Source organism: Saimiri boliviensis, chromosome 5, assembly GCF_048565385.1.
Source record: "Saimiri boliviensis isolate mSaiBol1 chromosome 5, mSaiBol1.pri, whole genome shotgun sequence".
Taxonomy (NCBI): domain Eukaryota; kingdom Metazoa; phylum Chordata; class Mammalia; order Primates; family Cebidae; genus Saimiri; species Saimiri boliviensis.
The window spans coordinates 12,169,370-12,196,396 of record NC_133453.1 but is presented as its reverse complement, the minus strand read 5'-3'; the positions used below and the strand labels follow the sequence as shown (position 1 = coordinate 12,196,396).

General features: G+C 41.0%; 1 protein-coding gene and 1 long non-coding RNA gene across 3 annotated transcripts in view; one reads left to right on the top strand and one right to left on the bottom strand.

The window, feature by feature from the left end:
- Window positions 1-27,027, bottom strand: part of DNER (delta/notch like EGF repeat containing) — a 376,416-nt gene that overhangs the window by 48,397 nt on the left and 300,992 nt on the right. The window contains exon 9 of one of the 2 annotated variants that reach the window (XM_039470096.2): window positions 8,783-8,905. The exons of the other annotated variant lie outside the window; for it this stretch is intronic. Coding sequence (XP_039326030.1) covers window positions 8,783-8,905 — 123 coding nt within the window. The remainder of the gene's footprint in view (window positions 1-8,782; window positions 8,906-27,027) is intronic. 2 annotated transcript variants of the gene reach the window in all.
- The window catches only part of LOC141584531 (uncharacterized), a 274,056-nt gene that overhangs the window by 89,075 nt on the left and 157,954 nt on the right, over window positions 1-27,027 (top strand). The window lies entirely within an intron of this gene.

Sequence of the window (27,027 nt, the reverse complement as noted above, 5' to 3'; positions counted from 1 at the left end):
AGAGACTAGGCAATCATGCACACTACTGATGTGCCAAGGTGTCTCCATTCAAACTCTCCTCCTCTGGAGGCCCCTGGACTCCTTCTTCCTGCCTCCTCACCACTCCTATTCCCAGAAAACATCCAGTCTTGGGCATCCTGTTTCCTCTGAGGAGTCACCTTCTTCCACGCCCTTCCCCCAACCTGATCTTCACGTGTTTAACTCATCTTTCAGTTCCCAATCCAATGTCCTCCCTCTGCAAAGCTGAACCTTGATTTTCTCAAAACAAACCATATTCTTCCACCATCGTGCCTAGAGAGCATGCCGGGACTGTCATGGTCACGGAGTTCACTGTGCCAAATCATAACTTATCTGCTCTCCCGTCTGATTCTCCCACAAATCTCTGAATTCCTGTAAAGCAGAGGCTGTATCATCACGCGTGGAAGAAATTATAGATCTAACACCAGAATCCTGTCCTTTCAAGAGGGGAGACAGCCAGCGTACTTTGGCTGACACACAGGTGAGGTTGCCAGAGGAGAGATTCCAAATTTCAAAGCTGCCTCAAAAACACCCTATTTTGTCGGGGGAAAACCAGGTCCACACTTCAATCTAAGTCTGTAGAATGACACACGCACACATGCATCATGCATTGGCAGAGGACGTAGCATGCACTCTTACAAAACTGATGTTTAGTCTCAAGCAAAAATAAACTGTAAGTCAGTCAAAACTAATAAAAATTCATGCTTTTCATATTAAGGGATGGAGAAAAAATGTTTCTAAAAAGACTTTGATTCCAACAGGGTTCTTTACAGAAGTTAATTTTAGAATCGAAATAAGCAAGAATTCAAAGAGCAGCACACCAATTCTAAGTCTTTGTTGCTGGAACAAATTTAGTTACAATTAATAATTGAATAATGAAAATCATTATTTTATCTCCAGGAAACTAAGCCAGTAAAGAAATGTTCTTACACTTAACATTTACTTTAAGACATGGTCTCATTTCATCCAAACTTACTTCCTCTATGAAAACTTTTTCCAGTATTTCAGCCTTTACAGATCTCAACATTTCTTAAACCATTTCAGAAATTACAATCGACAACTCAACCTTAGCCTCATTATTCCTGTGTGTGCCACTCAGTCTGCTTGTCTGGTTAAATAATAGGCTGAAAAAGGAAGACACTCTGATTTAGCCTTTTTGTATTTATGACAGTACTTGTAAGGGCTGGGTACACAAAATAACGAGAAATTCTTGTTCCCTGGCTAAGCAGAATCTAGCAAAGGAAATAATTTTATCCAACAACTAAGGAGTGCTCTTCCTTTCCATTAAAATGTCTGTAGTGTCTGTAGCCTTTAAAAATAAATAAGCATGTACAGGCTGGGTGCAGTGGCTCACGCCTGTAATCCCAGCACTTTGGGAGGCCCAGGCAGGCAGATCACTCGAGTTCAGGAATTCAAGACCAGCCTGGACAGCATAGTGAAACCCGTCTCCACTAAAAATACAAAAATTAGCCATGCGTGGTGGCAGGTACCTGAAATCCCAGCTACTTGGGAGGCTGAGGCAGGAGGATAGCTTGAACTCAGGAGGCGGAGGTTGCAGTAAGCCAAGATTGTGCCACTGCACTCCAGCCTGGGTGACACAGCAAGACTCTGTCTCAAAAATAATAATAATAATAATAATAAAGTACGTACAATGTAATTAAATCTATAATCCAGTGATCTCATTTCTGAGACTCTATCCCTAGAAAGAAATTCAGAAAGTATGAAAGCAATATAAATAGGGGTATTAATTCCAGAAACAGTTATAATAGCCCTACATCAGATGCAACAACAAGGCAATGAATAAGTATTTCCTCATGGGAACATTATAAAGCCATTTAAAATAAAACTAGTAAGGCTTCCTAGCAACATATGCATCAAACATAATATCCTATTATGAGTGAGCAGAACAATATAAAATTGTAGGTATACTCAATTATTTAACACTAAAAACATAAATACTAAAAACAGAATGGAAGTAACACAGATTATTATGGCTTACAATATGTTGTAAAACCATGAGTAATTATGAATTTTCTCTTTTCTTCTATTTATTCTTATGTTATTTTCATAATTAAAAATCAGAGTTTTTTTTCTAAATTTTGTCACCAAAAAATTCAAATACATATGTTGTTGATCATTTCATTGGATCTTCTAGAAATAAAAATCAATCACTATTGGGCTGTTTCTTGACTTTTTGACAATATGAGGTATGGACACTACACAAAGTCTTGTAAGTTACATTAGAAACCAGTCTTGAACTAGTTTGAAGGACACAGCAGTATTTTGGTATGTCTGAAGAGGGGTTACAGAGTCCCTCCATGAATTTTGCTTTTTAACAATTCCATGATCTACAGTGGCAACTTACATTCCGTGAAAATGCTTAAGTTGGTTTCTTTTACTTTATTCACATGTTAAAGAGTAGTTTTAATTCAAGTAAAGGTGGCCATTGAGCATTTGTTCTGTGCAAGTCACCATGTTAAGAGCTGTAGAGAATTTAGAAAGAGAAAGAACCTATGTAGTCACTGTCTTTCCGGAGCCTATAATTTAGTGTAGGGAAGAAGAAAATCTGAAACCAAAAAGAATTTAATACAAGGCTAAACATAATTGTCATGGCAAATATAAAGAAAATACTGAGAGAGTTAAAGAAGGAAGAAATCATGTCTGTTTGGGGAACAACATTTTAGACAGTGGATACAGCCATAGGAGTGAATGAGAGCAAAGAGGAGGGAGAGAGAAAGGGGCCTAGAGACCCATGTCATTCACAGTGTCCAGGAGACTGAGCCTCAGTGAGGGTAGAGAGGAGAACCGGGTCAGGAATGAAGTTGCAGAAGACACAGCAAGGAGACGTTCAGGAGGGACGCCAGGGCTCAGTGGGGCAAAGGGACAGGAATGCTGGCTGAGTCAGAAGTGGAAGTGAAGGCTTCCTAGCCTCACCATGAATTTTCCTGAAACCTCTTTTAGTGGAACGATGTGGGCAGGAGGCAAGAGCCATGGCTGAAAAAGCAAAAGGGAAGAAAGGGGCCGGGCGCGGTGGCTCAAGCCTGTAATCCCAGCACTTTGGGAGGCTGAGGCGGGTGGATCACGAGGTCAAGAGATCAAGACCATCCTGGTCAACATGGTGAAACCCCGTCTCTACTAAAAATACAAAAATTTAGCCCGGGATGGTGGCGTGTGCCTGTAATCCCAGCTACTCAGGAGGCTGAGGCAGGAGAATTGCCTGAACCCAGGAGGCGGAGGTTGCAGTGAACCAAGATCGCACCATTGCACTCCAGCCTGGGTAACAAGAGCGAAACTCCGTCTCAAAAAAAAAAAAAGGGGGGGGGGAAGAAAGGGACTTTAAGTAAGCAGAGGAGGACGCAAAAAGTCAAAGAAGAGGTTTTCAAAATAATTATTTATATATAATTTATTTAGAAGTGTTAGAACTTTTTCTTTAGCAGCCCAGTTTTTCTAGAAGCACTTATTTAAAAAGAATTTCCTTCCCATTCCTAGCAATTCCTTTTTAAGAGTCACACATGGTTATTGCAGACGATGGTTTCTGGGCCATCTTCAATTTTGGTTATCTGTCCATTCTTGCACGGGGAACACTGAATGTAACAACAATTGTAGCATTATAATGGGTTTTAACATCTGGCAGAAGCTCCCACTCATTGTTTTCCTTTTTAAAAATATTCTTAGCTATATACTTGGCTGACTATTGCACTCATTCTTTTTAGGAGGGGATATATATATATGTATATGTATATGTGTATATATATATATAGTTATATAGTTATATAGTTATATAGTTATAGTGTCACATATATATCCTCCTAAAATATAAAAACTACATAGTTTAAAAATATATATTAATATAAAGCCGTAAAACTTCCCACTTAAAAAGTATATATGTAAAGCAAAAAGTTAAAGCTTAACTTTATCCCCCAAATACTACCTATCCAAGTTCTAACTCCAGATAAGTACTAGTTAGGAATTGATACCCATCCATCTGCTGTTTCCTGAATTTATGCAGACATGCTATATGTAAATATATATTTGCAAAAATATTTCCAAAAGGGGAGAATGCCCATCCCCCCAAAGAGAGAAAATCACAGGATCATGCCCTCTCACATCCCCTCACTCTTTCTCTGGGCAGAAGAGCATGATTTAGCTACTCCTGTGTCTCCTTTAATTCCTTCTATCTACCCTTCCCATGTCCCCACCACTTTCAGTTTATAAGTTCTACCATTTACTGCTACATTGCCAGAGTTTACCCCTCTGTTTTCAGCAGTCTTATTTAAACCTAAACCTAAGTGTCTTTATAAAATATACCAACATTAAATAAACACTTTACCTGCCCATTGGATCTGTCACCTAGTCTGAAGTGCAGTGGTGCAATCTCAGCTCACTGCAACCTCTACCTCCCAGGTTCAAGCGATTCTCCTGCCTCAGCCTCCCGAGTAGCTGGGATTACAGGCATCTGCCACCACGCCTGGCTAATTTTGTATTTTTAGTAGAGACGGGGTTTTGCCATCTGGTCTTGAACTCCTAACCTCAGGTGATCCACCTGCTTCAGCCTCCCAAAGTGTTGGGATTACAGGCATGAGCCTGGAGTGAAATCTTTAACACATTTGTATGCCTTTCAGTCTTTCCTATTCTCACCCACTTACAACACATGGCTTTGGGTTAAATAATACGAAACCACTTTGTCTGTTGAAATTTTTCCTTTAGAGCAAGAGTGGTGGACATAGCCCAGGGTGTCCCCTAGTGAGTCACACCCTTGTGTAATTCCCTCCCCTTGAGTGTGAGCTTCCATCCAAGAACAAATGGCAGTTAAGAGGTTTTGAAGATGCAATTAAGGTCCCTAATCAGTTGACTTTGAGTTCCTCCCAGGTGGTCCTGGCCTAACCAGGAGAGACCTTTAAGAGGGTCCAGGCCTTCCCTGAAGTTCAAGACTGGAAGTAGGAGGTGCTCTGTCAGAGTTGCTGGCTTTCAAAGAGCAAGTGGTCACAAATCCTACAGCCACAGGATACAAGTTCTGCTAATAACCTATGGGGACTTGGAAGCTGATCTCTCACTATTCAAGCCTCAGAGGAGAGCTCAGTCAGTCAATGCCTTGCTTTCAGCCTTTTGAGCCCCTGAGCTAGGAATTGACTAAGCAACACCTGGACCTAGGAAACTGTTGGTTAATAAAAGCATGTTGTTTTTAAGCCAGTACTGGGTAGTAATTTGTTACACAGCAGTAGATAGCTGATACAGAAGGCAGATCCACCTTTTTCAAGAGACTTTCCTTCACTATTAAATTACCATTCACAATCACATTAATACCATCTATTTAGATTTATGCCCACATGTAAAGGCATAAATCTCTTCTTCCATTCTCCATCTTCCCCTATCTGGATCTTTGTTTTGATTGAATTCCTATTTGGCAGGAATGCTTATTAAAATACTTACCTTAGGGTATAGAGTGCTACATTTTCTGTACCCTTGAATGTATGGCAATGTCTTTCTTTTGCCCTCAAATATAAACAACCCTTTAATTACTAGTCCTTTTCACTTAAACATCTGAAACGCTGCTATGCTATTCTTTACCTTCATGATAGAGAGGAGAAGTACAATGCTATTTTGACTCTCTTTCTTTTGTATATAACCTGTGATCACTTTGAAGAATCTTGTAAAAATTTCTCTTTAACCTTGCAGTTATAAATTTTACCAGGAAATCTCAAATTGTGTATCATCTCCTTCATTAATCCCACTACTGCCCTGTAAGCCCATTCTATTTGAAAATAAGACTTTCTTCACCTCACAGATGCCTCCTTCTAGGAGTTAGTGAATTCTGCTTCTGTTTCCACATGCTTCTTCTTCTGGAGCACTCATCATTCAGACAGAAGCAGATGTCTTGAATCTTCTCCACGTTTCGTATCTTTTCACTTGTGGTTCCCACTTCCTCATATTTTGATATCTATCATGCACTAGTTCCCCCTCTTCTTTCTCAGATCCAAATTCAGTTTTGAGTAGTATACATTACTTTTTCACTTCCTTTCTTGAGTATTTAGAGCTGTTGTTGCAATTTTGCTTTTATTTCCCAAAACTTTTCTCCCTTTCTGAGTTGCTGGTGTGGGCTCCCTGTACTGGCCAGGCTAGAAACCTTGGCAGAGAGAGACAGCATAGGATATCCTCCTTCAGTGCTCGATGGGCAGCCAATGGGACCCTTATACTAAGGCGTGAGGCAGAAGCCTTCCAGTTTGGCTCTCTCAGGGCCACAAAAAAGAGGGGGGCCAGCTCAGACTACTTTGCAGTTTCCTTAGAGGGCAGACCATACCTGTGAGATCAGTACACCCCTCTGCCTCCTAGGGTCAGATGCAGCACAATTGCAGCATGCACATCTTCTCTATAAGCTGAGGGGTTCTTTGAACTCAACTGTTCATTGAGTCATCAGTTCTCTCTGGAGCCCTCATCCCCTATTCTTGTTGTAAGCAAAGGCTCCCAGCACCCATACCCTTTTCTTGAAACCACCAAATCCTCAGGGTCATCTACCTTACTGAGTCATCCCCAGCAGAGAGTCAGGAGGGATCAGGGATATTGAATGTCAATGTGAGTTGCCATCTTCCTAGAATCTTCATTTGTTCAGAAATCCATGAAAATGTTTATAGAAATGGAGGGGAGCAAGGAGAAAGAAGGAGGTTAAAGATACGAAGAGAGAAAGGTAATTGCTAGAGAAAAGTCTCAGAAAGATAGAAGGGGGAGAATGAAGGGTATATGGGAAAGGATACAACTTGAGCAGGATAAGGAACACATGATCAGCTAACATGGACGAGAATAAAACATTAGTGGTTGTGATTGAAGATACGTTTGTAGGGCAAGAGTTCTCAAAGGTCAGCCCATGGACCAGAACACTGGCATCACTAAGAACTTATCAGAAAATCATAATCTTGGGCCCCACCCAGACCTAATGAATTAGAAATGTAAGGGCAGGACCCAGCAATCTATGTTTTAGCACGCCCACCAGCAGATTTCTACACAGTTATGTTTGAGAACCACTGCTGCAGGGTGTGGAAAATTAGACAAATCTGAAGATGTTTACAAATGATAACTCCCTTTTGTCCCATGATCATGGGGAGGAAGCGACTTATATTCTAGGAGTCAGTAGTTCAACACGGGACTCGGGGGACATGACAAAATTTTGGAATACCCGCTGAGAAAAACGTAAGAAAAATGGGCAAAAGCCAGGATCACAATGATGAATTTGCAAAGACACTAGTGGGTCATCATATGAAATGACATTTTTTATTTCCTAGCACTGACAGCATGAGCAAAGCCTCCAAGAGAGAAAAGTAAGGGGCATATCCAGAATATATTTGATTATTTACATTTTCATTTATGAAGATAAAATCTGCTTGATAAACATCTATCAAAATAAAGGATTTTGACATTCGTAATTTTTTTGAACTACATCCACCACTACTAATTCTGTTATTGAAAGAATCTCAAAATATCTGGAAGCATCATTGTTCCTATTTTATACAGAGAAAATAAATACTGGTCAGTTTAAAGAATTTATCCTGTCTCAACAGGAAACCAGTGGTATGATTATGATGAGCTACCTAGGTCTCCCGACCCATTGCTTCTTTTCATTTCTTTCCAGAACTGAACCAGCTGCCTACTTCTCAATGCTCTCATAGACCCAGAACTGAGAAGCCTGAGAATGAAACCAGCACATCCCCTGTTGTGTCCTGGTAGATGTTAGTGGAGTTTGGTTCTAAATCAGCATCATACTCCAAAAGAAGCATCAGATCTGTGGAACATAAAGACTTGGCCCAGCTTCAGCCCTTTTATTTTGGGACTTAAGTTTTTCAGTGTAGGCTACAAGGCATGAGAGTTGCCAAAAAGGTTACTAAATTCAGGTAGGTTCATCCAAAGAGAAGCAACGGTGAGGGCAATGCAGGGTCTCCAGGTAGGTGGATGGTATAAAACAAGCAGCAATAGGAGTGGGCAGTTAAGTGAAATGGCTATAAATAGAGCCCACAAAAGCATTACAAAATCTAAACCCAGTACTGAAGTTACGGCTTAGAGAAACTTGTGCACAGCTGATAAATAGGCTCTCCTGGCACAGTGCTGGCTGAGGGTATCTGGGCTCCAGGAAGCCCTGCCATCCACAAAATGTGGCAAGGGGCAATGGAGAAGCTGGAAGAAAGGGCTTTAGGAACCATGCTGACCAGAATTATAGGGGGAGAGAATTACTGTCCACCTCATGGGGTTGTTGGGGGGCATTTAATGAGCTATGCACATTAGGGGTTAGAACGGGCTCCACACACCAGAAACACTCTGTCAATGTCACCTGTTTTTAATGAGCATTAACTTACTGGCCAATACATGAGTCTCCACCTGCCTTCTCCCCAAGAAAGCACAGCATTCTATCACTGCATAAGAAGCTTTATAGGGAAGCATCCTTCCTCTTCCACATTTTTCACAGCCGTGGTCTCTGACCTATGTCTGACAGTCCCATCTTAACATCACGTTTTGTTTTCAGCTTTTTACACATTCTACAAAAAAAGAGAGTGAGGATCCAAAAAGAACAGGACAGGAGAGAGGTTGTTTTTCAATCTATCAGTAAGAAACCAGAGACTTGCAAATTGGTCTCCTTGGACCCATTAATCATGCCAGCTTCAGCATTTGATTTTTATTCTGAACAATTCATGGTCCAATTAGAGGTTTATACATTTACATGGAGAAATACATGATGTCATTTAGAGCCACTCTGGCATGGGAAGGCCAGGCAGCCTCTCACCTTTGTATTCTGCCAGGCACACACACTCATAGCCATTAACAAGGTCCCTGCAGGTGGCAGCGTTCAAGCAGGGAGCAGAGAGGCACTCGTTATATTCCTCCTCACAGTAGAGGCCATGGTAACCTGAGGGACAGAGAGAAAAGCCTGCTGTCAAATGCATCCCATTTACAACCCACCCCGGACCAGCCTACAAGGAAGGCAGTTGGGGGTATTCTTTGGAAAGTATGGCACAAAGAGATGGGATTTCAGGAGTAAGATCTCTTGGGGTAAAGTTGAAAGGTGGATTTGAGGGAAGGCTCTGAAGAAAGAGCCTATTCTTACCACACTTTTTCACGATACCAAATATAAAAGAAGTGATTCCATTTATCCACTGACATTCTCATCAGAGCGTGTTTAATGGTGCTGGTGTTAGGGAGATCCAGTCACTGAGTGTGTCTGCTGCAGCCATCAGAGATAGGGAGTGAGCAGGACTTACGGGAGGGGAGGAGCAAACAGCTCTCTTCAAGACTGAGAACCTGGCTGGGCGTGATGGCTCATGCCTGTTATCCCAGCACTTTGGGAGGCTGAGGCGGGTAGATCACTTGAGGTCAGGAGTTCGAGACCAGCCTGGCCAACATGGTGAAACTCTGTCTCTATTAAAAATACAAAATATTAGTGGGTATGGTGGCAGGCACTTGTAATCCCAGATATTCAGGAGGCTGAGGCAGGAGAATTGCTTGAACCCAAGAGGCAGAGGTTGCATTGAGCCAAGATTGCACCACTACACTCCAGCCTAGGCAACAAGAGCAAAACTCCATCTCAAAAAGGAAAAAAGGAAAGAAAACAAAAAGTGTGAGAACCACACTAGGAAAATATATCTGTATTTCCTTTTCTTTTCAAGTCAGAAAAGAAAAAATCAGCTCAAAATGCTTAACTGAAATCCTTGATGACATGTGCAGGTTTTTTGGTTGTTATTGCTTGTTTAAAGATATGATTACATCAACTATAATAATTTAAATTGTACCTAAATGGTTAAAGTACTAAAGAAACAATAATGTGAATGAAGAAAAAATAAACCCACAAATTCTTGATAAAGGTGGATTTTACCCTACTATTTGCAAAACAGGTGTTTATTCTAAAGGACAAGAAGACAATATTCTTTGAGATTCACTCATGAGGGTTATGCTGTTTTCAACTTTTGAAAGCATGTGTTACTGCCAATTTGCAGTGAAACCAGACCGTTTTTGCTCAGCCCTGTCCAAACAATGAAAAACACGTGAGTGCTTTCAAAAGTCATGCTGCCTATGTTCGTTCTGAATTCAGATAAGCAGAAAAAATAAGCCCTTACCCAAGTAGGAATTAGAACTACTAGCTTTTCCAAGCCTTTCCAACACACAGCCAACTCTTAAACTCAGGAAGTCCCATGAGAACATGCTAATACGTTGAACTGTTTTGTTTCTTGTGCCTATCATAAAAGTAGGTTAAGCCCATATCTGCATTATTAACAGAGCACTTTTCAAATACGTTGCCATTTCAGTTGTTTTTGAATAGCTTTCCAAATTTAGGTTGCAATAATGGCCCCTTTGAGGAGCCCTTGACCTACCTAAGACAAATATACTATGGTTTTTCAATTCTTCTGTAAACTAGTACGTTACTCTACTTTTTATAACTTTAAGGAAATATTTCCATTAACCTTCATTAGATTATCTCCATTATGAAGATAGGACGTACTCAACTAGCAGCAATTTTGTCCCCCAGAGGACATATGAAAATGTTTGGAGACATCTTTGGCTGTCATAACTGGAGGTAGGGGGAAGGGGTCGCTGTTGGCATCTAGTTGGTAGAGTCAAGAGTGCTGCTAAGCACCTTACAGGGCCCAGGCCAGGCTCCCACGACAAGACTATCCAGAAAAAATGTCAATACAGTCAGGTTGAGAAACTCTGTTCTAGACCAAAGGTCTAGAACAAAGGTCTAGACCAAACTATGGCCCACAGGTCAAATCTATCCCTGGCTGTTTTTACAAATCAAGTTTTATTGGCACACAGCCACATCCATGCATTTACATATTATCTATGGCTGTTTTCACACTACAACAGGGGATTGAGTGGTTGCAACAGAGGCCATATGGCCTACAAAGCCTAAACGTTTACTATCTGGCCCTTTACAGAACAAGTTTGCTGATTCCTGATTTAGATTCAATGGAAGATCTTTCTTTTAACAAGTTTTGAATATTAACCCCTTATCAAATGTATCATTTGCCAATATTTTATTCCATTCCACAGGTTGCCTTTTCGTCTGTTGATTGTTTCCTTCATTCTGCAGAGGTTTTTTGTTTTTTGTATTTGTTTTTTTGAGATGGAGTTTGGCCAGGCCCGAGTGCAATGGCGCGATGTCGGCTCACCACAACCTCCGCCTCCTGGGTTCAAGCAATTCTCCTGCCTCAGCCTGCTGCATACCTGGGATTACAAGCACCCACCATCACACCTGGCTAATTTTTGTATTTTTAGTAGAGATGGGGTTTCACCATGTTGCCTAGGCTTGTCTCGAACTCCTGATCTCAGGTGATCCACCAGCCTTGGCCAACGTGCTGGGATTACAGGCATAAGCCACCATGCCTGGCCATCCAGAAGCTTTTAAGTTTGAAGTATCATTTGTGTATTTGTGCTTTAGTTGCCTGTACCTCAGATGTCATGTCCAGGAAGCCATTCCTAAGGCCAATGTTATAAACTTTTTCCTCTATGTTTTCTGCTAGAAGTTTTACACTTTCAGGTCTTACATTTAAGTTTTTAGTTCATTTTGAGTTGTTAGTCATGTATGGTACAAAATAATATAAATTGCCAGCAGGTATATGAAAATAACCTCACTAATCAATATAATTAATAATCAGGGAAATGCAAATCGAAATCATAACAAGATATCACTTCATACCTGTTAGGACGGCCATGACAAAAAAACAAAACAAACAAAAACAGAAAATAACAAGTGTTGGGGCAGATTTGGAGAAATTGGAACCCCTGTGCGCTGTTGGTAGGAAGATAAAAGGGTACAGCTGCTGTGGAAAACAACATGGAGGTTCCTCAGAAAATAAAAAATGGAACCACCACATGATCCAGCAACTCCATCGCTGGGTACTCATCCAAAATAATCAAACACAGGATCTCGAGGAGATATTAGCACTCTCATGTTTAATGTAGCATTACTCGCAATACCCAAGAAGTAGAAACAACTTGATGTCTATTGACAGAAGAATGGACAGGTCAAGCAAAGGTGGTACAGAATACAGTGGAGTATTACTCAGAATTAAAAAGGAAGAAAATCTTGTCACATGCTACAGTATGGATGAACCTTCAGGCCATTATGCTACATGAAATAAGCCAGTTGGCTGGACGTGGTGGCTCACACCTGTAATCCCAGCACTTTGGGAGGCCGAGGCGGGTGGATCACAAGGTCAGGAGATCGAGATCAACTGACCAACATGATGAAACCTGTCTCTACTAAAACTACAAAAACAATTAGCCGGGCCTAGTGGTGCGCAACTGTAGTTCCAGCTATTTGGAAGGCTGAAGCAGGAGAATCGCTTGAACGCGGGAGGCGGAGGCTGCGGTGAACCTAGATTGCGCCACAGCACTCCAGCCAGGGCGACAGAGCGAGACTCCGACTCAAAAAGAAAGAAATCAGCCAGTTACAGAAGGACAAATACTGTATGGTTCCACTTCTATTACGTATTTTCAAAATAGTCAAATTCACAGAAGCAGAAAGTAGAATGATGACAGTTGCCAGGGTCTGTGGAAGGGGAAAAATAGAGAGCTGCTGTTCAATTACTCAAGATATTAAGTGAGATAAATAAGTTCTAGATATCTGCTGTAAAACAGTGTGCGTACAGTAAATAATACTATAATATATACTTAAACATTTAAGAAGGTACATTAAATGCTGTGTTTTTACCACTATATATATGTATTATTAAAATATATTTTAACCACTATTATATACGTACATATATTTTACCACCATCTATCTATCTGTCTATCAATGTTACCTACTATACACACAGTGGGTAAAAAAATACACAACATGAAATATATAGAGAGTGGTAAAAAACATACAACATGAAATGTATATATATATGTAGAGCGAGGAAGAGAGAGGTAATAATATATACATATATGTATATATCCATGTATATGTAAATATTTAAGTGTCTTTTGCTTCTCCTAATACAAGAACCTTTTTGAGGTCATTGTGGAGCGCAATCACCAGCAACACCTTTTCAATTGCATTTGCTCTCCTAGAAGATCTTTTAACAATCAGCATGGAAGTGTAATATATAACCATAACCCTGCATGCATCTTTGACCTCTGAATTGAGGTGGTACTTAAACAGACAAAAATCAAAAAAGCGAGTTTTGCAAAATCATCTATAATTGTTTCCATTTTTGAAAACAGTATCGTTATCTTTTTATACCAGCAATATGAAAAGCAAATGAGGAAGTTATTTTACAGAGATAATTAAGCTGGTGATGTTTTTCTTCCTTGGGGGGAAAAAAGATAAAGGTTTCATATTCTAAAACTGTTTCTTCAGAGACGATAACATTTAAATGTCTTCGTGGAAATGTCAAGGCACCCTTTATACTCAGTGCCAAGCAGCCTCAATTGGACTCTTTGAATAAAAAGGCACTCCTTCCAAAAGAGAGGGCTTCTGTGAAAATGAGGCTGTCACTCCCTGCTGATAATTAATTCGGGCAAACAAATTAGCTCAGGGCGGTATGCCAAGGGTCTGAAAAAATATTAGGCTAGTCCAAAGAATTTTTAAAAATAAAATAAAAGATCAAAGTGTAGGATCAGAGTGGCCCCTTCCAAGGCACTGATCTTTAACAGAACTGCTCCCCTCTTTGCATGATTTGCTCCCGAATAATCAGTTCCCATTATTTCTTTCAAATTGACAGAGCACAGCAACCAACCAGATGTGGGGAGTGAGAAAAAGCCGTCAAGATGGCTGCCATGTTTAGCTGAGTGAGTAGATGATGTCATTATCACCGAGAGGTACCACCAAAGGAAAACCAGGCTTAGTCGGGGGAAAACAGGCTTAGAGGAAGAAAACTGGTTTAACTTTGGACATGTTTAGATTGAGTGCACTTGGGCAGGTCCAGATGGCAGCTGGAAATATGTGTGCAAATGGCTTAGAAAGAGCATTTTAGGAATTAGATGTCTGAAGTGGTTTTGAAGTTTTCATCAAAGAAGAAAATTAAAGGGAAAAAAGAAGGGAACAACGTCAGACCAGATGGGCCGGTGAAGAATAAGGAGCCAGATCAGGTCACCAGATAGGGACTGGGCAAGGAAGAAAATAAAAGCCCAAGGCATGCAGTGTCATGGAAGCCAAAGGATTCGAGGAAGTCAAGGAAGGTGGGTTAGCAGTGTCAGAGGCTCTCATCCGCGAGAACGACCACTGGGCTAGAAAATAAGGAGGTATTGGATACCCTCAATGCCATGGCTCTTAATGGAGGCTGTGCTAGCCCTTAGAGGGTGTTTCAGGCACATCACAATGATTGGCAGGTTCTACTGGAATTTAGGGGGGTGGGAGGGGCAAAGATATTAAACATCTTGCTACGCCCTGAATATTCCTGCATAGCAAGGAATGCCTCCTCATTCACAACTTTGGACTGTCCCACTGAATCTTCATGCAGGTGAAAACTCTGTCGATAACTTTCCCAGACTAAAACCTAACTTTTTTATATGCACCATTTTAAGATATACTGAGTTTTAAGCTGGGCACAGTGGCTTACACCTATAATCCCAGAACTTTTGGCGGCCAAGGTGGGTGGATCACTTGAGGTCAGGAGTTCAAGACAAACCCGACCAACATGGTGAAATCCTGTCTCTTCTAAAAATACAAAAAGTATCTGGGTGTGGTGGTGGGTGCCTATAATTCCAGCTTCTTGGGGACTGTGTGGCACAAGAGTCACTTGAACCTGGGAGGAGGAGGTTGTATAAAATCACAAGAACAACAGCTCTAGTGGAATTTAAATCTCCAATACAGAATATTAATCCATAAAACAAAAACATCAACAAAAATCACCTCCTCAGATAGTTTTCTGATAATGCTATGCAAAGTAGCTCTTCTCACCAGCAACTCATCACAACATTCAGCTGATTTCCATCATAGTATTGGTAACTGTCTGAAATCCTATTTTTAACATAGTTCTTTACTTTATTACCATGTCTCTTCCTCCACTACCGTATAAGCTAGAGGACAGAGTCTGCAAATACAGTGTTCACAGCTGTACCTGTGGTATCTGTTTTGGAAAAGCTACACAAATAAACTTGAATTTATTTGGGTTGAATAAGCACGCAGAATGTTATCGATTGATTCAATGCACTTTTAAAATGTTTCTATGGGGTTCCAGGACCTTCCAGGTGCCCTGGGCACTGGGTAGTAAGCTAAAGAACAGGGTCTCCACCTGCATGGAGCTTCCAGTGTAGTAGCAAGTTAGTGGCATCTGCCTTGTGTCAGGTCCTCTACGTGTATTAACTTGTTTAGTTTTCATAAAAACCCAAGGCGACGGGCATGACCACTCCCAATTTATAGATGAGGAATTAAGAGTTAGAGGGGTAAAGAAATCTGCCCAAGGTCGCGTAGTCAATCCTGTGTGTTCTTCCTTCTTTGCCATGTTGCCTCCAAACTCATTGCCCAGTGCCTTCGTTTATTAGGGCTCCCGTGAAAATACTATAGTACCAGTTGAATTAAACAAAAACGTATTTTCCCAGAGTTTTGGAGGCTGGAAGTCCACGGTCAAGGTGTGAGCAGGTACGGTTTCCCCTGGGGCCTCTCCCCTAGGCTTACAGATGGTCGCCTTCTCTAGGAGTTCTCACATGTCCTCTTTGTGTGTGAGCACTCCTGGTATCCTCCTGCTTCCCATAAGGACACCAGTGCTATTGTGTTAGCCCCACCCTTAGAACCTCACTGAACTTTAATTACCTCTCTAAAGGCCCTATCTCCAAACCCACTGGAAGTTACAACTTCAACATATGAATGAGGGGTGGGAGGGACATAATTTAGTCCTTAACACCTAGAAACTGAGTTTCTCAGTCAAGAGACTATTGGTATTTTGGACCAGATCTTGATTGCCAGGAGCTTCCCTGTGCACTGTAGAATGTTGAACAACATTCCTGACCTCTACATACTAGATTCCAACAGTGCTGGACTCTCTCCAGCACTGCCGTCCCACAGAAGAAAACAGGCCCTGGGTGTATCTGGCGCTGGCTCATACCAAGTGAACGGGATAGACAGGAGTAAGAAGGGAGACCCTGCCTGGTGATTTCTGAGCTAATGAGAACCCCGTTGAATGCTGGGCCCTTGGATGGAGGCTCCTGTCTGTGACCCTTATCAAGCCTCGAGCTGCATGGTGGAGCTGGTTTCTAGCTAGCCTTCTTCCTTCTTTTCAGATGAAAAGACCGCAGCTCTACAGGCTTGAGCAGCTCAGCAAAGGCACGGTGGAGCTCAGATTCCACCCTGCAGAGCCTGACCTGCTTCAGAAAAGGACACTTTGCTGCATAAAGGACTGAAGAGTCACTCAATTCCTACTCTCGCCAGTAAAAGGCAAGGCCTTCCATGGCCTTTCACCATCTTCCCTCTCAACACTGTCTCAAGACATCATTTAAACATCCATCTGGGACTCACCAGCTCTGGCTCCACACTGTGTTTGCTCACAGGAGCACTTTCCCTCTCCTCGCCCATCCCTCATCACACTCAAAAATATCCAAAACTCTAAGATTCTAGTTGTAGCCAGATGGCTTTCACACTTCATGCAACAGATTCCCAGCAACTCCTCCATCAGTTATCACCTCCGGAGGGCGATTTGTGCTTCCTGCTGCCTCAGACCAACAGGACCTTCGAAGACCAGGAGCTGCCATCAGGACAACACGGGGGAGGCCATGCTGCTCACTCCCCTAGTGCGTGCAGACTGAATTCAAGGCAAGAGTGAATGTAAGGTGCCTGGGGATTTTATTTGTTTTTACTTGATAATCAGGCTGGAGTGAATGTGGGGGTGTGGAGAGTGGTTCCTCTAAGGATGTGTCGCAACTCAAAGGATGTTTTCCTCTCTTTTCAGCATGAGTGGATAAAATGTGAAAACACATGACTTTCTGATTCAAGTCCAGGCCAGTTCCTGGAAGACCAAATATTCTACCTCACCCATAGTAGTTAAAGACATGGGACACAGAGAAAAAAAAAATCCTATTATGTTCATATGATTGTGAGCTTTCAAATTCTGGCTAAACTCACTGGTGGTCATAAAGCCCTTCTGTGCTCTGGAATGTGGGACGATAGCATTCATTTTGCTGTGCAGAGCTTTATTTCAAGGAAAACTCTGTGTATGTGTGTGTGTGTGTGTGTGTGTGTATGTGTGTGGGGGGTGTGTGTGTATGGGTGTGTGTGTGGGTGTGTGGGTGTGTGTGGGGTGTGTGTGTATGTGTGTGTGGGGGTGTGTATGGGTGTGTGTGTGTGTGTGGGTGTGTGTGTATGTGTGTGTGTGGTGTGTGTGGTGTGTGTATGGGTGTGTGTAGGTGTGTGTATGGGTGTGTGGGGGTGTGTGTGTATGGGTGTGTGTGGGGTGTGTGTGTATGTGTGTGTGGGTGTGTATGTATGTGTGTGTGTATGTGGGTGTGTGTGTGTATGTGTGTGTGTGTGTGGTGTGTGTGTATGTGTGTGGGGGTGCGTGTGTATGGATGTGTGTGTGTGTATGGGTGTGTGTGTGGGTGTGTGTGGTGTGTGTGTGGTGTGTGGTGTGTGTGTGGGGGGGGTGTGGTGTGTGGTGTGTGTGTGTGTGTGTGTGCGCACGCGTGCGCATACGTGCAGGTGCCTATCTCCCTTAGTACCTCTTGTTGCTGGCAGGTTCCTAATGGAAATTGATTTAAGAACTGAAAGAAAAACAGAGGCAAGAATCCGGGCTCACATTAATCCTACTAAGTGTTCAAATGGTCTTGTTTAAAGGAAGCTGCTAGTATTGATAACTGCACAGGTTTTCACTGAGTAAATCATGCTTCTGTCACACACACATACAACACACACAATAAAGCCAAAAATATGTCTGAGCATGGAGGAAGTTGTGTAAGTCGATGCAGAACGTTCGTTGGTGTGTGGGGGACGATAGCTGCTGATGTTGCTTGTTTCTTTAATCTCTAATTTCTTATACTTTTCTTGCTCATGTCACCTCAGCCAAAAAAGAAAATAGATACAAAAAGGCCCAAATCTGTCAATATTTCCACTTGCTGTGGTTTTTATAAACATTAAATTAAAAGGACTAAAGACAGAGACTAAGTTTTTGACTGTAAAACCTCCCTATTATTTATGTTACTGAACCATCTACAAATCTCCACCTCCCTCCCTGGGCTTCCAAAGAGATGGATGATGAAGAGCCGGCTCTAAATCATATCCTCACTGTTCACACCATGAGTTTAGATTCTCCCTCACTGGCTCTCTGGCTCTAATAGCCACATGGGGAAGATTGATAATTCTCTGTTCCTTATGTTTGCCTCCTCGATTGATTCATTCTTTAAGTCAACAAATAGTTACTCAATGCCTACCACGTGTCAGGCACTGTGCTAGTCACTGGGGCTACATGGTGAGTTAAAACAGATAAAGGGCCTTTACTGAGGCGCTTATGAGGGGAAAAACATCAATCCATCATTCAAGTCCATGCAAAGTCATACCTGGGGAGTGTAGGCAATGAGGGGCCTGGTGTTCCAGGATGGGGGAGACGCAGAAGAACTGACCATACCCCAGGGAGACTGCTGGGAGGAGGGGTGTACAGAAGAATGAGGAGAAAATTCAAGGCAGGAAAAGCTGTGTGTGCAAAAGACCCGTGGTAAGGGGAGCACAGCTGTGATTTGTTCTGGACATGGGTCACAGCCCACTGTAGGGCAAAGGGCAGAGAATAAGCAAGAACAGGCAGGTGTCAGGCCTGGTGGCATCTTTACTGTGGGGTGGTGTGGGGGATACAAAATCAGATTTACATTGCAGAGAGATTGCTCTGCTACCATTTGGAGAATGGGAATAAGACCTGCGAGAATCAATGTAGAGAAATCAGTGAAGAGGCTGCTGCAATCGTCTTGGGAGATCATGGCTGGGATGAGAATGGTGACAGGGCCACGTGGAGTATCAATGTCAAGAGCCATTTAAAAAGTAAATCGAAATACGTGGTCATTAATAGTATGTGAAGAGCGAGAAGGCAGGAGAGGTGCAGGGGGAAGCCCAGGTTCCTGGCTTGTTTTATCCAGAGCTACTGCAATTTCTTTCAGAGGAGCTCAGGAATGGACATTTATTTAGTCCCCTTCTGTGGACCAATGTCTCTTCTAGGCACTTTCAAATACAACAGAATCTCATTAGAAGGAAGGGGCTGGGGACGGAAATGGAATGGAAGGGAAGCATGTTCTATGAGAAGCAGACCTTGATTGAACAAAAAGAACTGACAGCTTCTCCTAGGAAAACAGAAGTGATTTGAAAAAAAAAAAAAATCAGTTTATTTTAATGAGCATTTGCTGAAATCTGACTATACTGTCAAGCACTGAACTAGTTGCTGAGGAGTTTGATTGTGTTGTAGTTAAGGAAGAAAGGCCTTATGTAAGAAGATACAACAAGTCGGAGGTGGAGGGAGGGCAGACAAAGAGAAAGCAGGAACAGGGAAGCATGGGAAGGGGAGAAGGGAGAGAGAAAAAGAGACCCAAAGGTATCAAGATGGAGATAGAAAAGAAACAGAGAAAGGGACATAAAAAGAGAAAAGCCCGAATTAATAAAATAGAAAAACTGGTCCAGCACAAGATGGAATGACACTGGGCAGACAGCAAGGTTCCTGCCAGAAATGTTGCAGGTCCCCTGCTTAGTGATGTCTCCAACTGGTGTAATGACCTTGGGCACTGCCCCTGGAGGGTCACCAAGATGGCAGGGCATATGGGGGCTCGGGGTACAACGTGAGAGTTTGAGAGACAACGGGACGCAGCAGCATTCTTGCTTCCCAAGTAAAATCCATATTCTTGCTTTCCTTACTAAAATAAAAGGTATTTGATACAATCTTCTTTTTATTAAGCACTTTTTGTAACTCAGTATTGAGAGTATCGCTAGATGGGAGCACCGAGCCATCAGGCATGCGGCTACAGCTCAGTGCCAGTGTGTCACATCTTCCATCAAGGCCACTCATGGGCACTTGTGGCAACAAAGGATACTTATAAAAGGCGGGGTTTCTGCTTCTCCCTAGGGGGACATGCACCTGGCACTGCACACTAGGTGGTAACAGAAGGGAAGCATCAAGCACACTGCCTGGCATAAGCACCTAGTGATGTGATGTGTGGTCACCTGGCCTGCGGTGCAAACATGATTTAAAAAGACAACCTGGATGCCATCCTTCTGAAATAGGTGTCCACCATGCATACACAGAAACGGCCCTACACACCATAGCACTGAAGGACGCCATCACCCTGAGCCATTGCTTCACATGGTCAGCAAAGACCACTAACTAGAATAGCACAATAGCAGCAGCTCAGCACTGACAGGGTGCCTGGCTGATTAGCCCAGATTTCACTAACCAGTAACTTGAAGATCTAAAGTTTTCCAATACGAAACAGTCTGTTTATGTTTGGCCTTTTAAAACTGACCCTTTTTCCTTTTCATAGCCCCATCCCCTGAGATTAACCTCAGGGCTGGATCTGGTTTCCTGCCTGGCAGTACAACTTTGACTCGCTGCTCAATATTTGATTCCAAAGTCTGCATTTTCTCTTTAACAACAGGCTGTTCTCCTCTCATTTCCTTAGCACACAGGCTGGTGAATGGAGAAGATGCTTGATCAAACTGGGCAAATTGAATTTGCTAGAAAAACGGAATCAGAGGGCTGAATAACCTTTGCATACATAAATACAAAGGAGTTCTTTTCTTTACCAATGTCTGTTTTGCATAAACATGCAGTAAAAGGCTTGGAAAAACATTTTCCAAAAATGACAATTGTTTTGTTAAGGGATTCTTTTATAAATTTAAATACATATATTCATGTTCTCTTAATTTTCCATAACAGAGATACGTTATTTGTGTGACATACAAGGGTAATATTATCCATGCTGTGACGGTTAGTACTGAGTGTTAATTTCATTGGATTGAAGGATACAAAGTATTGATCCTGTGTATGTCTGTGAGGGTGTTGCCAAAAGAGATTAAAATTTGAGTCAGTGGTCTGGGAAAGGCAGACCCACCCTTAGTCTGGGTGGGCACCATCTAATCAGCCGCCAGCACCACTAGAATATAAGTAAGCAGAAAAATGTGAGAAGAGAGACTCTGGCCTAGCCTCCCAGCCTACATCTTTCTCCAGCGCTGGATGCTTCCTGCCCTCAAACAACCGACTCCAGGTTCTTCAGTTTTGGGACTCAGACTGGCTCTCTTTGCTTCTCAGCCTGCAGATGGTCTATTGTAGGACCTTGTGATCATGTGACTTAATACTTGGCAAACTCCCCTTGATTTATATATATTCCATTAATTCTGTCCCTCTAGAGAACCCTAATACACACGCTTTATGGGTATATTATTTGTAGTATCACAACTCTAAATCATGTTACCAATTACAAGGGAAATGATGACCAGTCTTTATGCCTATCCCTTGATTGGATGGTAAGGAGAACAAGTAATATTAGAAAAACCCCAACTTTTTAAAAGTTTTTTTGTGGAGGAGATAAGAACATTTGCTATAGTCTATAAAGGGTGAAGACGAGGCTTATTCGAGGAGATTTTCTGAGATGCAGAAAACAGACATCATAATAAACACAGTGCTAGTAAAGAAACTGCTTTTAAAGAAGAATTCCACTTTTTAATATGTAGAAAGGAAAATCTTTGAGGATGTTAAAAATTCTGTAACTTCTGTAGATGTATTGAGTGTAAATCAGAATTAATTTATATTTTGAAAGGAAACAGTAAAAACCAATTGACCACTATCTTGAGTTACCTCCTTAAAAGTGGCTAGCTCCCTCAAAAAACACCGAAGAAAATTTGGGACTCTATGGAAGATGACAGCTCAACTGTGACTGTGCTGATGAAGGACACTGGAAGTCAAGGGAACTTGGCAGTAAACATGCTTTAACAGAAACAGTCAGGTGTCTAAAGGCCTTTGGCCTTAAACGTGTCCATCTTTTGGGAATTTTTCTAACCATGTTGATCTAAACAGTGCCGAAAGCCTTCTCTTGGAATTGCCTTCAGAACTAGGTTACAAACTAGTCACACTGAGAAAAATCAATCTCTTCATCATGTTTTAGCCATGTCTTATGTCTTCTTTTTTATGTTGCTTTTGGCCACTAGAGGGTGGATTCGACTTTATAATCCAGGCAAGTGAAACAGGAAAAAAAAAAAAAAAAAAAAAGTTACTCAGGAGTTTAACAAAAGAGGAGCAATAAAAAGATGTCTTTTACAAAAGGAAATAGATGGCAAAAACGGATGCAAATGAATCTGCCAGGTTATATTTTAAGAAGAAATCCCATTCCTTTTAATAATAAAATGTAACATTCAAATATTTCTCCACAGCTTGCAAATTCACCAATATGTCCTCTAAACATGTGGTATCTACAGTTTAAATTATCCATTGTGAAGTGCCCTATTTTTCCAACTAACTTTGTATTTAAAATGTTTTTAATGCAAATGCTTGTAATACCATGACGAAGGCACCAAGTTTAAATATTAAATATAATGACAAAATAATATTTTAGAACTTTTTGTTAAAGATTATTGTGTGTTTACATATAAACAATAAGAAAAGCATTTTAATAAAATAATCCCATATCCTCAATTGATTATCTAGCATGTTTATAAACACATAAAAATGGCTGGTTTGTAGTTGAGGTGAGGAAGATGATAAGAAAGTTTAGAAAAGAAAAGGTAGAGGCACACTCTCACATTCTAGAAGTGTTTGATTATGGGATGCACAGGGCTGCTGGGACCAGCAAAGACAACAGATGAGTGGGGGGCAGGAATCAAAGACTAAGGCTCTATCATGGCACTTTGAAGAGAAAAGAAAATCTAGCTATTTTTATACAAGCATGTATATTAACAAAGAGAAATTTTAAATGGTTAAAAAGTACAGAAGAGTTTTAAAATGTTCATTTCCTTTTAGTTTGTTTCACAAACAGTAAAATTTGATTTTATTTACCTCTTAGTTATTAACAGACATTCATTTGAGGTGCTTGCATTCATCACACTTGGGTCTCAGTGTGGTCCCCAGACCAGCAGCATTCACACCACCTGGGGACTGGTTAGAAACACATGTTCTCAGACCACACTCAAGACCCACTGATCCAGGAACTCGCAGTGGGGGGGGCCAGAACTCTGTGACTTGAGAAGCCCTCTAACATGATTCTGATACGCACTCAAGTTTGACAGCCACTAAGCTATAGAATAGCAAAGTATACAATATCTCCCACAATCTCTGACTCTCAAAAATGCAGGGAAATGGTAGTGGTTGCCCATGGAAAACGCTATACATGGTGTGGTTATGTTTTGGTTTTGTTTTTTTGTTTTTTTGTTTGTTTGTTTGTTTGTTTTTGAGGCAGAGTCTTGCTCTGTCGACCAGGCTGGAGAGCAATGCTGTGACCTCGGCTCACTGCAACCTCCGCCTCTCGTGTTCAAGCAATTCTCCTGCCTCAGCCTCCTGAGTAGCTGGGATTACAGGTACACACCACCATACCCGACTAATTTTTGTATTTTTAGTAGAGATGGGTTTTGCCATGTTGGTCAGGCTGATCTTTAACTCCTGACCTTGTGATTCACCCACCTCAGCCTCCCAAAGTGTTGGGAGTACAGGCGTGAGCCACCGTGCCCAGCGGGTTACGTATTTTAACAGCCATGGCATCTCCTAGGCATTTAACTAATCCAACTGCAAAACATATGGTCAGACCATGTACCAGCTTTGGGTATATAAATAAATCAACAGTGAAACACAGTCACATGATCTACCAGCCATCCACACGTAGACTAAATGAAACTACCCTCCTCTCAAAATTTACATAAGGGAAAAAAGCAACACAAAGGAATCCCAAAGTGACAGCAAATGCTGAATTAGAAAAGAAAGGCCAAAATGAGGGAAAGTAATAGAAGTGGCACAATGTGTTATAATTCTTCACTGTATGACTAGGAGTCACACATGCTTAAGCAGAATGAGGATAAACAAGTTCAAATTCAAATTAGTGAGGGCACTTTTCCCCACATCTCTGATCTAGCTTCCTTAACCAGTGGTAATAATATTTTTGCAGAAAGGAATGTCAGAAAATGGAAGACGCTAAAAGTATTTAATGCAGCACGAAAATTAAGATTTTGAGTAACATACAGACCGGTAGGTAATATTAAAAATAATACTATAGTTTTGTAAATATTGAATATGTTGCAAATCAACTATCATATACTAGACATTTGTGAATTCATTCCTAAGAATTACCTTGCCATAAAATTGCTCTGAAGGCAATTTATATTACTTATCTTTTAAAATACATTTTGAATAAAACATAAAAGCTTTACTTTAAAATGGAAAGAAAGTAAAAAAGAAAACACTGACAATCTAAGGTAACAATTTTTACAAACCAAAAGTTGGGAAGCGTGATCTGACAAAGTTGTGCTGTTTCTGATTATATATCAGAGGTGGCCTCATAGATACATAGTTTGGTGTCGAAGTATTTGTGTAATGGAAAACAAAACATTGCGACTGGAATTATTCCAGAAAATTCTGGTACACAGAGTCCACAATGCAGACCACGATTATTTTCCTGGCTCTATTTTCATTCCCTTATCACTGGGGACATTCACAGGTACAATGCAAATGTGTCATTCTCTAATCTTTCTTTTAGTCATTGCCATTCCTGAGTAAATATGCTAAATCCTAAATATTGTTAAACACCAATGAAATTTCTCATAATCATTCAAGAACAGTTTTAAAAGCACATGTCTTCCACTCTGCCACTATCCCTAAGGGCTATAAATGTGCAAGGGCTGAAGCTGACAGTCAAGACTTCAGCTAAAGAACTTCATGGGGAAATTCAGCCTTGAGGCAACTGGATTACAAAGAAAATTTCAAAATACAAATAAATCAGAATCACAAGTCAATTACATGAGTAAATTTTGAATTCTGTTCCAACTTTCTTTATTAAGGATGCCTAAAAGCATAGCATTTGTTCATTTAATTGTTGATAAAGCGGTAAAAAATCAGAAGTGTGTTTTTATTTGGTGACTTAAGATCCTAGGAGAATATACACATTAATAATCTGAAGGGAAAAATGAAACTTCTTTGAAATAAAGCCAGGAACAAGGCTCAATCTATGCAGAATTATGAGGTAAGCAAAGAAGTTTTCTCTTAGATATTCCTTATCACTTGAGTAGGGAAGTTCAGGGGGACCTCACCATTTCTTTTCAAGCAACCAAAGACTTAACACTGTTTATCTTTTAAACTTCCTTTCTCCTCAAATATGCTTACCTATATAGAGATAATTTATACACACACACACACACACACACACACACACACACGCACCCATACACACACAGACATACCACATTCTTCACATATTTAGGTTTAAGGTTATGGTAGATTGAAAAAAAAAAAACAGCCACAAGTTCTGTGCAGCTCCTTCCATCAAGAAACAGAGTCTATAAGCTTGACCCTGTAACTTGCTCAGGCCAATGGGATATTAGCAAACAACAGAAGAAGCAGCTTTAAAAACAGCATGGAAATGGGACCTTGTGTTCTGTTGCTGCTTTCAGAACCCTGCCATCATGAGAAGAAGCCCCAACCGGTCTGCTGGACAAAGAGAGACATGTGGCCCAGTTGTCCCATCACTCCAGCTAACTGCCTGCCACCTAAGAGGGGTCATCCAGGACCAAGCAGTCCCCAGATGGCTTGCCAGTTGCCTACAACAGCATGAGTGGCACATGAAGTAGAGAAGAGACATCCCAGCTAAGCCCCACCCAAATTATCAACCCACAGAATCATAAACAATAAGTGGGTTTTTAAGCCAGCAAGTCTTGGAGTGTTTTGTGACACAGCAATAACTAACTAATACAAAGGTTGATTGCTAGGTGCAATGTCTAACTTAAATGAATAAAACCACAGAGATGAACTTTTAATTATCAGAGACCTGGTTAAAAAAAAAAAGACATTTTTATGGAATAGTAAAGAGGAGTCTTCTCAAAATAGTACCACCAGGTATTACACATTCCTTACTCTAGACCTACTTTTAGTTGGGCTGATCTGATCTAAAAGCAAAACCTACGAAGGAATTGGACCTAGGACATTCATTCTGATCTGTGCCATCAGAAAACATCTGGTAGAGTAAAATTTAACCATTATGTTGCTAATCATCAACATATCATTAAGACTTCAGTCCAACTGTCTAGGGAGCTCTTTAGGCAACCCCTATAAAGCTAAGTGGAATTTTAATATTTTACTGATTTTGGGAATATGTTTGTTCACAATACAAATTATTTGGTAAAAGACGTTCATATATATAACAAGTTAACAACATTTGATTGTGATCTTTTTTTAACTTTTATTTTACGTTCAGAGATACATATGCAGGATTTTCACATAAGTATATTACGTCTCAGGGGGTTGGTGTACAGATTATTTTGTCACCCAGGTAATAAGCATAGTGCCCAATAAGTCATTTTTCTATCCTCACCCTCATTCTCACTCCACACTCAAGTAGGCCCCAGTGTCTATTGCTCCCTTCTTTGTGTTCACAAGTACTCAACATTTAGCTCCCACTTATATGTGAAAACATACAATATTTGGTTTTCTGTTTCTGTGTTAGTTTGCTTAGGATAATGGCCTCTGGCTCCAACCATGTTACTGTTAAAGACATGATCTCATGTTTTTTCATAACTGCACAGTATTATATTGTATATATGCATCACTTTTTTAAATCCAGCCTGCCATTGATGAGCATTTAGATTGATTCCAGGTCTTCGCTATTGTGAATAGTTCTGTGATGAACATATGTATGCATGTGTCTTTCAAATACAGGAAATGCAGAGAACACCTATGAAATACTACACAAGAAGGCCAAGCCCGAGATACATAGTTATCAGATTATCTAATGTCAAAATGAAAGAAAAAAAATGTTAAAGGCAGATAGAGAAATGTGGCAGGTCACCTACAAAGTGAACTCCATCAGGCTAATGGCAGACCTGTCAGCAGAAACCCTACAGGCCAGAAGAGACTGGGGACCTATATTCAACATTCATAAGAAAATAACTTTCAA